This window comes from Mesoplodon mirus (genome assembly GCF_964341445.2).
Source record: "Mesoplodon mirus genome assembly, chromosome: 2".
NCBI classification, from domain to species: domain Eukaryota; kingdom Metazoa; phylum Chordata; class Mammalia; order Artiodactyla; family Ziphiidae; genus Mesoplodon; species Mesoplodon mirus.
The window spans coordinates 197,967,655-197,981,075 of NC_138977.1; the positions used below are offsets into that span (position 1 = coordinate 197,967,655).

The 13,421-nt window shown below is 43.9% G+C and overlaps 1 protein-coding gene and 1 long non-coding RNA gene across 14 annotated transcripts in view; one reads left to right on the plus strand and one right to left on the minus strand.

Moving 5' to 3' along the window:
- Nucleotides 1-13,421, plus strand: part of LOC309811077 — a 74,259-nt gene that overhangs the window by 45,043 nt on the left and 15,795 nt on the right. The gene's annotated exons all lie outside the window — the stretch shown is intronic.
- Nucleotides 5,817-13,421, minus strand: part of SORBS1 (sorbin and SH3 domain containing 1) — a 243,181-nt gene continuing 235,576 nt past the window's right edge. For all 13 annotated transcript variants that reach the window (XM_082633406.1, XM_082633409.1, XM_082633415.1 and 10 more), the window contains 2 exons: nucleotides 11,814-11,926; nucleotides 5,817-9,127 (listed from right to left, as the gene is read on the minus strand). In XM_082633406.1, coding sequence (XP_082489532.1) covers nucleotides 9,060-9,127; nucleotides 11,814-11,926 — 181 coding nt within the window. In that variant the 3' untranslated portion in view covers nucleotides 5,817-9,059. The remainder of the gene's footprint in view (nucleotides 9,128-11,813; nucleotides 11,927-13,421) is intronic.

Sequence of the window (13,421 nt, forward strand, 5' to 3'; positions counted from 1 at the left end):
TAGTATTCCATTGTATGTACCACATCTTCTTTATCCATTCATCTGTTGATGGACATTTAGGTTGTTTCCATGTCTTGGCTATTGTGAATAGTGCTGCTGTGAACATAGGGGTGCATGTATCTTTTTTAATTATAGTTTTGTTTGGATATATACCCAGGAGTGGGATTGCTGGACCATATGGTAATTCTATTTTTACGTTTCTGAGGAAGCTCCGTACTGTTTTCCATAGTGACTGCACCAACTTACATTCCCACCAACAGTGTAGGAGGGTTTCCTTTGCTCCACACCCTTTCCAGCATTTGTTATTTGTAGAATTTTTTTTTCCGTTTGTTTTTGTTTTTGTTTTTGTTTTTTGCGGTACGCGGGCCTCTCACTGTTGTGGCCTCTCCCGTTGCAGAGCACAGGCTCTGGACACGCAGGCTCAGCGGCCATGGCTCACGGGCCCAGCCACTCCGCGGCATGTGGGATCTTCCCAGACCGGGGCATGAACCCGTGTCCCCTGCATCGGCAGGCGGACTCTCAACCACTGCGCCACCAGGGAAGCCCTATTTGTAGAATTTTTTTTTTTTTTTTTTTTTTTTTTTTGCGGTATGCGGGCCTCCCACTGTTGTGGCCTCTCCTGTTAAGGAGCACAGGCTCCGGACGTGCAGACTCAGCAGCCATGGCTCACGGGCCTAGCCGCTCCGCGGCATGTGGGCTCTTCCCAGACCGGGGCACGAACCCGTGTCCCCTGCATCGGCAGGCGGACTCTCAACCACTGCGCCACCAGGGAAGCCCTGTAGAATTTTTAATGATGGCCATTCTGACCAGAGTGAGGTGGTACCTCATTGTAGTTTTGATATGCATTTCTCTAATAATTAATGATATTGAACATCTTTTTGTGTGCCTATTGACCGTCTGTATATCTTCTTTGGAGAAATGTCTATTTAGGTCTTCTGTCCATTTTTTGATTGAGTGGTTTTTTTTTTTTTTTTTTTTTTTTTTTTTTTTATTGAGTTGTATGAACTGTTTCTATATTTTGGAAATTAAGCCCTTGTTAGTTGTATCATTCAAAATATTTTCCCCAAGTTCTTAGGTTCTCTTTTTGTTTATGGCTTCCTTTGCTGTGCGGAAGCTTATAAGTTTGATTATGTCCCATTTGTTTATTTTCAGTTTTATTTCTATTGCCTTCAGAGACTGACCTAAGAAAGCATTGCTACAATTTATGTCAGAATGTTTTGCCTATGTTCTCTTCTAGGAGTTTTATGGTGTCATGTCTTATGTTTAAGTGTTTAAGCCATTTTGAGTTTATTTTTGTGTATGGTGAGAGGTGTGTTCTAACTTCATTGATTTTCATGCAGCTATCCAACTTTCCCAGTACCACTTGCTGAAGAGACTCTCTTTTCTCCACTGTATATTCTGGCCTCCTTTGTCAAAGATTAATTGACTATAGGTGTGTGGGTTTATTTCTGGGCTCTCTATTCTGTTCCATTGACCCACATGTCTGTTTTTGTGCCAGTACCACACTGTTTTCATTACTGTAGCTTTGTAGTATTGTCTGAAGTCTGGGAGGTTTGTGCCTCCTGCTTTGTTCTTTTTCCTCAGGATCACTTTGGCAATTCTGGGTCCTTTATGGGTTCCATATAAATTTGAGGATAATTTTTTCTAGTTCTGTGAAAAATGTCACAGCTCATTGTTCATTTTAATGCCTCCTTTTGGATGAATTAGCACATTTATCCAACACAACAACTAGGACTTATTTATTTCTAAAGTGTAGTTCATACAAAAGACAGAAGCCACAATGGCTTTTATGGCCTAGACTTGTTATTGACATACCATCTCTTCTGCCATATTCTGTTGGTCACACAACCCTGATAGAATGCAGAAGGGGACCACACAAGGGTGTGAATACCTGGAGGTGAGGATCACTGAAGGCGTTCTTGGAAGCTGGCTACCACAAGTGTCTTAACATTATTATGAAAATAGTTTACATTATGAATCTCCTGAGAGGGATTAGGGACTCCTAGGGGCCCACGGACCATACTTTGAGATCCACTGACCTTGATAATATAAGCTCTCATCAATCTGCATGATATATGCTGTTTTGAAGATTATTCTCAGATCTACCTCTTTTGCAGTTTCATGTGAGTTTGTCAGAAGTCACTTTAAAAATGAGTAAGCCAGGGCTTCCCTGGTGGTGCAGTGGTCGAGAGTCCGCCTGCCGATGCAGGGGACACGAGTTCGTGCCCCGGTCCGGGAAGATCCCACATGCCGCGGAGCGGCTGGGCCCGTGAGCCATGGCCGCTGAGCCTGCGCGTCCAGAGCCTGTGCTCTGCAACGGGAGAGGCCACGACAGTGAGAGGCCCACGTACAGCAGAAAAAAAAAAGAGTAAGCCAGAAGGGGCCAGAGAGACTCAATCTACCCAGTATTTTGCCTCTGATGATGCCAGAGTGAGGGAGCTGGAAGAACAGAGTAGTTGTTCTCTACTAAAGTGTCACTAAAGTGTCACGTGGTCATTCATATTATCTCATCAGGGCTTTTATATCTGTGGGTTCATCTTAAATTTTCTGTAAATATTCTCCTTTTTTTAAAAAAATTGTTTTTTATTGAAGTAGAGTTGATTTACAATGTTGTGCCAATCTGCTGTGGACCAAAGTGATCAGTTATATACATAGAGACAAGCTTTTTTTTAAAAAAAATTCTTCTCCATTATGGTTTATCCCAGGATATTGATTACAAGTTACCTGTGATATACTACACTAGGACCTTGTTGTTTATCCATCCTATATAAATATTTTCGATCTGAACCACCTTCTTGCCTGATACATTCCACAAATTACCTGTTATCAAGTAGTAACTTCTTTCGTTTGTCCTAATAGGCCTCCTCTAAGTATCCCTGAGATAGGTTTGACATGCTAAGACTTGTCCAATACACCCACATACAATTCACCCAAACACTTCATGACTTTTGAGACCCCAATCTTTGTTCCTTTTCAGAAGAATCTTACTTTTAGTGTGTGATACAGTTGTGCTATGTCCCCTTGGTCACATCAGCCCCCTCCTCTGGATGGACGTCCTCCTACGCTGTGTCCTTCTCAAGACCTTGGCTAGCAGAGCTTCTGCACAGAGAGCCAACATTCAGCTACACTGAAGTTTGTCCTGGGACAGGAAAATGGTGTCCCATTTTCCAGATTGTCACAATAATGCCTAAAGTCCAGTTTGGACCATCGAGTTCTCTCTCCAGCTGCCTTCTTATAGCAGTCCACCCCCTCGCCTGGCCTTCTCCTGTCCCCTATTCCATGATATTCTGGTGGGCCTGCCAATCACACTCCAGTCCCTTTAACCCAAGTGATGAGTCAAGGAACACTAAATATCCATGTCGGGCCTGCCAGGGTCTGGAATTGTTGGCAGGGAAGTCACAGGAAGGCCCTTTTGCCTGGTCTAGAGTTAGAGAACTGGAAGAGTGAGGCTGGAGCTGCCTGCAGCTGTAGTTCCTATTATTGCATTCAGGAGGTGAAAATGTAGCCAAACAAGACCAACAGGGCCAAGAATAAGACAAATACAGAGAAAGTTTGAGTCTCTGGATTCACTCCTGCCTGAGGCTAGTTCCAGCTCCTTTCTTCCCAGGGATGTGACTCAATACCAGCAAGTATGTTAGTTTTCCACTACTTATCAATGAAAGGAGCCATCAGACAATTGACTCTTTGGGCCAAATTATATCGTGGGGAGTCTGCTTCCTGAAGGAGCACGTGTGGAGAGAAAGTAACAGAGGGCTGAGATGTGGTGAAGATCTAGAAAGGGGACTGAGAAGCTGCTGGCCAGAAAAGGTGGGCAAACCAAGGAAGAGCCTTTCATGGAAGTAGACAGTTGGGTGGTGGGGAAACACACACATTTGGTGGGAGTGTAAACTGGTGCAATTTTTTGGGAAGGCAATATTCCTTTAACGTTTGAAATGTTCCTGCTCTTTGAGCCAGTAATTCTACAATGCTGCATTGTTTGTTGTGGTAAAAAGCTGGCAATAACATCAAACTGTTGCATCACCAATAGGGGGGTGGTTAAGTAAATTATGGAAACATGTCCAAGTTCTATTGTTAACAGGGAAGAAAGCATGTAAGACTGTCTAAAGCATTTGTTTAGAGATGTGTTTTGTATGCGCAAAGCGAAAAGCTTGGAGGATCATACGTTGGATAGTTAGGTGATCTCTGTGGGGAGGTGACTTTAATTACAGAGAACTTTCACTTTCTATGTTTGTAAGAGCCCAGAATATTTAAAGAGATTAATTTCTGTTATTTTTGCTGCTGTAAGAAAGTGACATGATGATGGTTCACTGCTTTCACAATTAGTGTCAGTTTTCTGAGTTCTAGGATCTCTGGTCTGGAGAGGTTCATTGCTTAATTCATTCATTTATGTGCTCATTGGTTTGCTCAAACCATTTGTTTGCTCAAACTAGTTGGCTGCGTGCCAACTAGTTGGGCACTCTTCTCAGTGCTGGGCATGTGACAGCAAGACAGAATCCTTACCCTCGTGGACTTTAATACAATTGATGTGAAAACAAATATCAGATGGTGATGAGTGTTTGGAGAAGCACAGAGGAAAAGAGCATGGGAGAGAATGCTGGGGCGGAGACCGTAGGATCCTATTACATATAAAGTGGTCAGAGAAAGCCTCCCTGAGAGGGCAACAGGAAGACCTAAAGGAAGGAAGGACACCATGCAGCTCTGGGGGCAGGGTCTTTCAGGCCCAGGGGACAGCATAGTAAGACCCTAAAGCTGAAGCGTGCTCGACGAGTGTGAGGCCGGAAGGACTGTGTGGCGGCAAGGAACAACGAGAAAGGCAGAGGTGAGGAGGAGGCAGGGCAGTGTCCTTTGGACTCGAGGCCATTGCACCACTCCGAGGGAGAGGAGTAGCCGCTAGAGGGATCACTCTGGTTGCTCTGTTCAGACTAAGGTAGAGGGGGCAAGGGTGGAAGCAGGGAGACCAGTTGGAAAGTGACTGCAATGACCCAGGTGAGAAAATGGCTTGGACTGTGGTGATAGAAGTGGTTGGGTTCTAAAGGTATGTTGAAGGTAGAGCTGATGGGTTTGTTGCACGGGATGGAAGGCAGAAGTAGTGCTTGTGACTCAGGGCCCAGTATCAAGGCTGTCAGAGCCGTGGGAGATGACCCTTCTCCCAGGACTGCTGAAGGCTTAAGCAAAGGAGATTCCACCGAGTCACCCCAAAGGGGTAGCAGTGCGAATGCGTGCTTTGAGTTGAAGGGCGAAGGACAGCATCAGAAGAGGCGGGGTGGGAGTTTTGGGGTTTTCTACTATGGGACAGACCCATGCTGCTGTAGCAGGCCCCACCCCAAATGGAGATGCCAGGGGAGGCTGGATGCCTAGTGCCACAGCCTTGACACACTTGGTTTGGGAGTGAACACAAGGACAGACTGCATTTTTACTCACTGTAGCAAGATTAGACTCGTAGCCAGATTTAACTTGTTTAGAAAAACTAAGTGTGGTTTCATTTTCTGTACCTGTGTCTTGTGCAGTAAATTGAGACCCATTATACATATTTTATAATGGTCACTTTTGCTTTTAAAGACATGTGCATTATTCTTGTAATCAGAACAAATACAAACATTTTAGAAAGAACGGTGAAATGGTCAACATTAATCAATTCAGAGTGTCACGGAGTTAGCCTATTGAGAATAGAGTAAGTGGTGTCCTCAAGGAGTGAGGCGGAAGCTAGGTGTAAGTAAGAATGGAAAAGGAGAGTGTGCACCATTGAAGAGGTGAATATAAGTCTCATTTGAGAAACTTGAAAGGGTAGGAAACAATGAATGGTAAGAACAAACATATGCCACGCAATTCTGAATAAAGTTTATTAAATAACATGTACAGCCAATGTACTAATTCAACATCTATTTGTCAGATCGATCCACTGCATAAAGAAAAATAGATGAACAGAAAAATCTGTGTCTGCATAGTACATGCTCTTGGTGTATAATTTAAATGGCAATACTTTAATTGGTTATATATAATGTCAGTTATTTTTCTTTCAGAATATAATATTTTTTGTAGTAACCTATTCTAGCAATAGGCCTTAATATTACTGCAGATAAACAGGACTGCAAAAAAAAAAAATCAAAAACAAAATAAGAAAAACCACTATAATTGAGATAACAGTTATCTTCTCTCCCAGAAAGAATGATTATTTAAAATTATAACACTTTACAAGGGCTACTTTTGTGCTAAAAATCTGCAGGTAAGTTATTTTGGAATTCCTTCATTTAAATATGCAAAAAAACTTCATGACTTCCTTATTTTACTCCCCCTTCGGTTCAAATTTTTAAAATTATTTTTCTATACAAAGTAGGTACATGGACTATACAAAGTTAAATATACATATTTACAGTCCCACTTCTTAAGCATGTGATTTTTTTTCTCTTACTGATCCCAGAAAGACTGCAAAAGTTAAGTAGTGTGGGGCTTGCCTTTACCCAGAAGCATGGCTAATCTATCAAAATGTGTTGCAGGGCATGCTGCCAGTTAGTTGCACTTGCGATTAATAAACCTGTATAAATATCTCGGCATAAAAATAGGTATTTTGTATTACTAAATGTCTGAAGACAAAGGGGCAATTGGAACCCTTTGTTCCTTGTTGTGTCATATGTAGGAAGCTGAAGTTTGATGCAAATTTTAACAGATGAGTTTATTAAAGATGGGCAAATTGGTGAGGCATACCTGGGATTCTGGAGATATACAAAGTCGTGAGGCTGGCATCATATGCAAGTGTGGCTTTACAAATTGGTTTATTTTCTAGCTGTATTTAAAGAGGTGTTCAAACTTACCTACTTAATCAATAAGCAGCCCTCAAAAAACAGATAAGATCATGTTATGAATGGTTTGCATCTAAGAAAGGCCAGGAAACACATTAGCCAATATACATTCCAAAATGGGTGATGCTGCTGTGTGAAATGCATGTGGATATGCACTTGAACTAGATTCGGAGTGGGGAGGAGAGACAGAAACAGAGTGCCCTTGGATGGTGAGGTGGACCTTCCAAAGCACTGAGTCTTTCTTAAGGAATATCAAGAAGTCCCTTTCTACCCAGGAAGCTCATACACCCTCACCTATAGCCCCAGCCCCACCTCCACCATTAGTTCCACAGCCTTTCCCCCTTGGGATTAAGGCTCTGCTCTGTTCTAGTTAAAAACCAGTGTTTCTGGGAAGAAATAACACCTTCCTCTTATCAGTCATTTATACTTGACTGTGAAGGAGTCAGTGGCAGTTGCTTTCCTGAGAGCATGCTTTGAAGGACAGGGAGTGAGGGTACTGTGGCTCTCTGACGGGGGTGGGCAGCTGATGGGGGTCCTAAGATGCGTAGTAGAGAGAGAAGCTGAGGCACTGAAGACAAACTCTGCGTGCTTATAAAGACTCTGGGACATGGGTCCTAGGCCAATTCTGAGCTATATGCAAAGAGTCAGGGTTCCTGTACACACCCTATCAACCTGGAACTGCTACTCCTATTTGTGACCTTGGATGTGTATTTGTGGGCAGGATGAGAGTTTGAAGACCCTGGAAACAGTTCCAAGTATTTCCAGCCATAAACCACCTGCAGACAAAGGTTCTTCCAGCATCCTAGTTGTTCAAGGTGAGCTAATGGAGACAGAAATATGACAATGCTTTCTAGGGTCCCTTCAGGGAAAATTCATCTCTTCCTCTCTCACACCCTTCTTAGCACTTATCACAGTCTCTCTTGATTCAGTATTTTTGTGTGTCTGTCTCTCCAACCACCTCTGAGTTCCCTCTCCAAGGTGTCTAACAGAGTGGCCAGTAAGCATCCTTGAATTGGATAACGTTGGGACGGAACACCCCAGGCATCCCAGGAGCCTCTGTCCTTGGCTCTGTTCCCCACAGAAGACCGGCCTCCTGGGAGCGGCAGCATATCATGGCCTCACCCTTAGGGCCACAGCACCTGCACCGTCTGCTCTAAAGAGAAGCCTCACAGGGTGAGTCAGGATTCATAACCTTGGGTTCCTACATTTTGGGTAGTCCTTGGACTCCTATGGGGAATGAAAATGGAGACACGGCCAACCTCCTCTAAGGCTTGGAGCGTGCCTTGCTCACCAGTGGCCCCTGGCATCCAGTGTACACTGGTGTACGTTACATGAGTCACTGAACACCATCCTTGGTTCTCTGTGAGAACAGGCCTATCAACCCCAAACTGTCCTGGCCTAAAACAATCCAGAAAAGAAAGAGTAGCAATGGCATTCTGCTCAATGAAACTGCTGCCCTGAAGGTGACCGTTTATAACAGCCAGTGACATGGGGAAGGAGCCGCTGCAAGGGACCTCAAGTTACAGGGCTTCTTGACTTAATCACCTGGAAATACAAATTTAACTATCTGCCTGGCCACCCCGCTCCAGGGGCAAACCTTGTGTGCTTTTCTGGCTGAACACCGGGGGTGTCAATGGCAAAGCTGAATGCACTGGGCACCTACTTTGACCTCCATTTCCCCACCTACCTCCAGGGAGGGACTGGGCCTTGGGTAGTTTGGGGTCTCCACTACTGTTTAGGGATCGCCTTGGCAGCCCTGACTGGTCTCTCACAGCGCTAGGGGACCGGCAGGCTCCAGGGCGACTGGGGGAGTCTGTGTGGCACCTTGGAGGATGGCTGGGGATCTCCCTGGTGCTCCGAGGGCTCCTGCAGGCTAAACGACACTTTTGAGCCAAAGCCGGTCAAGCCTGAAGCAGCAACAAGCATTTCTGGCCTAACTGCTCCTGGACCACGCTGCAGGTCAGATTACTCAAGGTGGGGTGGGGGGTGGGGGGCGAAGAGGGCAGGGCTGGAGTGGCTCCCAGAAGCAGCTAAGTAAATACCAACTTGCCTCATTCTTTTTCTGCGTGGTTCAGCCCTGTCTGATACACGCAGTAAGCTTAGACAGGCTCAGGTTTTAAATGCAACACTTTTCTGTCCTCTCTTTTTCTTCTTTCTTTATCCACTGCATTAGTTTTCCTACTGACTCAATGTTTAAATAGACAAATTCATGAATTATGCTTCATCCTCCAATAAAAATCATCTCTGTGGTTTTCAGTCTTCTTATAGATACAAAGGCTTTACATAGTTGCCTGGGAAAGTACCAAACTGCCTTGTCCTTCTTGAAGTACCTATAAAAACAAAAACATATACACACAATGAGAAGACTCACCCATTTGAGTTCAGAGAGAGTCCTTGGTAACAATCCTGCAGCTTGTAGAAGGGCATACGGTTTCCAAATCACTTTCCCCTATCTTATCTCGTTTAGGCTGCAGAATAATGCTGGGTGATAAGCAAGGCGGGCATTTCTAACACTCCCATTTTTTTCACATGAGGAAACCCAAGCTCCGAGAGACAGACCTTGAACCCAGGTCTCTGACTCCCAGCCCATTGCTCTTTCCAGTACTTCTCCTTTATGGAAGAATAAACACAGTTATCCAACACAACAAGGTACTGGGGATTTAGAATTTCTGAACTGTAGGATTTCTAAAGTCCACTGGATATGACTGAACAGCAAAAGGAAATCTCCCTCCTGAGCCTAGGCCCCAGATTGACTCCTGTCTTCACTACCAACCTTGTCAGGGTTCCCTCTGGGCCAGGAACATTGAGCTACCAGGGAACAAGCCCTTCCTGGGCTGCTCCACCTCCAGCATTGCTGGATCCCTAATCTAGCAATAGTTCCTTCCCTTGGGATTCTCTCTCTAAAGCTGGGAGATATGGCTGGAGTGGCAGATAGATGTTGTGTCATTATTACCCTCTCATTAGCAGACATCACCATTTGATCATTGCATCCTTTCCCCGTTTGGCTTGGATAGGGCTTCAGAATCCTGCTGAACACACTTCAAGCAGCCACTATCAGTGGGTTGGAGTTGTTGCCCAAAGTAAAATTTCTAGGCTAGAAGAATGTGTCAAAGCTAAGGCCATCTAAAACAGCTAGCTGGAACCCCAGGGGGATGGTCAAGGAGGCTGCAGAGAACTGAGATGGTAAAGCCCAGAGATGTGCTCATATGGGTGGTGAGCACCTTTCCTGACAGATGAGAAAAATGAGCTCTCCTGGGTTATTTTCTTCATAGTCTGAACACAAGACCACTTTTCTAAGTGTTTGAGGAATTAAGGAATCTAAAATATTTCCTTTATCTAGCTGCCGGTGGATGCCCCTCACCCCATCCCAAGTTCTCATAAAAATGTAAATACTCCTGGAAGAGTTTAACAAATCCATACTAGCCTGCACTCTAATAGGACAGCCACGTGTGGCTCCTGAGCCCTTGAGACATGGCTGGTCTGAACCGAGCGATGCTGTGACTGTAAAATACATATTGGATTTCAAAAACTTATGTACAAAAAGAATGTAAAGTATCTCCCTAGCAATTTTTCATACTGATGACATGTTCAAATGGTAATATTTTAAATGCACTGGGCTTAATATATTAAAATTAATTTCATTGGTTTCTTTTTTCAATGTGGCTTTCAGAAAATTTTTAATTTCATACATAGCTTGCATTATGTTTTTTTTGGCTGTGCCGTGAGGCTTGCGGGATCTTAGTTCCTGACCAGGGATTGAACCCGGGCCCTCAGCAGTGAAAGCACAAATTCCTAACCACTGGACTGCCAGGGAGTTCCTTGCATTATGTTTCTATTGGACTTGCACTGCACTAGAATGTTGCTGACTTTCAGACCTGGTTTCCTTCTGAATAGAACCTCAACATGGTGAGGACCACAAGCTTCTGCAGGCCCTGGGAGGAGGGTGGGGTAGCTTTCTGGAGGCTGGTGAGGCCAAGGCAAATCTTTCTGGCTTCCAATTTGTGCCGAGGCCTTGTTCTCACGGCCCCAGTCCTGACATTTCGATTTAGCAAAGCTTTTCTAGGGAGATAGGAAAGAGTTGGTCTTTGGAAAGAAGATAAAGGTAAAGCCAGTTGTTTAAGGGGTAAACTGACACAAAGAGTGTCAATGGTTCCCAACATTATATTTGTGCCTGAGCAGAAAGAACAGAGGCTCAGGGAGAGATGAGCCTAAGTTCATATACTGGCCCTACCATTTGCTACCTGAGTGGTGACCTTGGGGCTAGTTACTTAACCTCTTTGGGCCTCAGTTGTTGAATCTGTGGAGAGAGGATAATTCTTGTCTTACAGGCTGTTTGTTGAGAGAACTTCAGTAAGAAAGTATATCAAGCGTCTGTTTTGTTACAGAATCTCAAATTCTGATCTTTCTCTCCCCCATCCTATGAAAGTGACTCCTTTAATTAAGCAGGTTGTTTTGAGGAAAGTTATTAGATGCCTGGAGTAAATGAGGTCTTTGGAATGTCTACACATATGCTTGAGCTTCACGGCAGAAGTCTAGGCTCAAGTGTTCTTGTGGTGTTCCACAGGCGTTTTAAAAATTAAAATTTCCGAATGTAGGACAGACAGATGCACAATAGAAATACAGAGGGAATTCCCTGGCGGTCCAGTGGTTAGGACTCAGCATTTCACTGCTGGGGCCTTGGTTCCATCCCTGGTCAGGGAACTAAGATCCTGCAAGCTGCATGGCACAGACAAAAAAAAAAAAAAAAAAGAAATACAAACAGAACTCAATGGATGAGGCTGGCAACTGCCCTTCCATGCAGTAGATGTTGGCATATGTGGTTGTCAGGTTCAATGTTAGTATCGTCCACACTGCCCTGAGAGCAAACATAAACTGGGTGGCTCATCATTCCTAATGGTGGTATAGGAACTGAGAAGGCCCTTCTCTCTGTGTAGAGAATAGTGCTCTTTTCATGACTCATCACGCCTAGTTCTTCCTTCAATACACAACTGGTAAGAAAAGTACGATGTCACTTACCAACAAACCATCCGTCGTCACACTTTTCCATGACATCAACAATATCTCCATCTCGGAGTTCCAATTCATCATCATTCTGTGGTATATAGCTATACAATGCTTGGTAGCTAAATCTGTGAGAGAAATAAATATTGACTCAAACACTGATGGAATTAAATAATGAGTTTTAAAAACCCCTTTCAGCTGAATCAACATTTGGGTAGTGTTTCCTACTCATCAGTGGGGATAAAAGTATTTATTGGCTATTTCTCTAATTGGGGAGATCCATGTGATAAGCAAATTAAGTTTTCACAGGGATGGGGAACTTCTGAGAAGCAAGTCATGATCAGTCCTTTTATTCAGTTTCATTTGGTTACCACAGCCAAGCTTTTTTGTCTAGATGCTCCGCCTTTAAAGTTAATCGAGTCCTTTTCTTAACATAGGGTAATACATGTAGATTATCAAGGATAATCAGAAGTTACTTAGGTCCAGAGACAGACATTATATTCTGGTCACATCCATTGGAGAGCATGAGGCAATTGTCATGTATATGTATAATTTTTAAAAGTACATCTCAATTGCCTCACTGTTTAGCAAAACTACCTTGAGTTTCTTTACGTGCCAACACACATTTCATTAATTGCTTTTAAACGTGGATGCCATTTTTCTGAAACTCTTGAAAGCATTTCTATCCCAGTGATGTTTGGGGTTAAGATTTTTATTTGCTTGTTAGTTGGCCTAAGGCAGTTTGGTCTGTTCTGACAACAGGCTCTGGAAAAAGCTGGACTACTTGTGAAATCTGATACCTGTTTTGGCAACAAATAAACACTTGTTTTCATTTATTCTTTTGATAGATATTTAAGAAGCACTTACTATGCACCAGTTCACAGTTCTGTTTACTTGCTACTTTGAAACACAACAGTAGCAGGTAAAACTTTGCAAACCAGCCCGTCATCTACCATTTTCAGTGGATGTCAGTGAATTCCAGCATGTGGGCAAGGGAGACTAGAAACAAGTAAGTGGAGTCAGTTCCTAGAAACGAGAGGTTCTGCTCTCTGCTAAAACCAAAGGGGCAATTTAATTTTACATATTTATTCAAATGTAGTGAAACTCTGGTAGATGGATCTGCCCGCCAGAAGGAAGGTCTCTAGTGAGGAATTAAGAGTTGCAGATGGATTTCCAGTTGGTAAATGAATACATTTTGATGTTTCTATATTTGTCTGCTGTCTCTTACCCAACCTGGACTCGTTACGATGCCTTAGGCCCTTTACTGCCGCCGTGGCTGCTTTGCCAGTCTCAGCTCTGGGAGATTACTCCTGTTATCTGCCTCACTGACTCACCCCAGACAGCGGAGACCGGCTGGAAACAGTCCTGCAACCTTGCTGCTTGGGTCCCCAACTGGCTCTAGTTTTGGAGGGGCTTCATGCTGTTCGGACACGGCTCCATAGCGTCCTTCCCCCGCCTCTGAGCAGAGCTTTAATTTTCCTCCCCTCCTGCCCCTACTGCCATGTGTATGGAAGGGTCCCTGCTCCTGCCCAGGCTAAACTCCCTTCCCTGGGCTATTTCCTCGACTTAACGTCTTCTCTCTTACATCTTTCGATTCTGTTAACTCCTTCTCAAGTACAAATG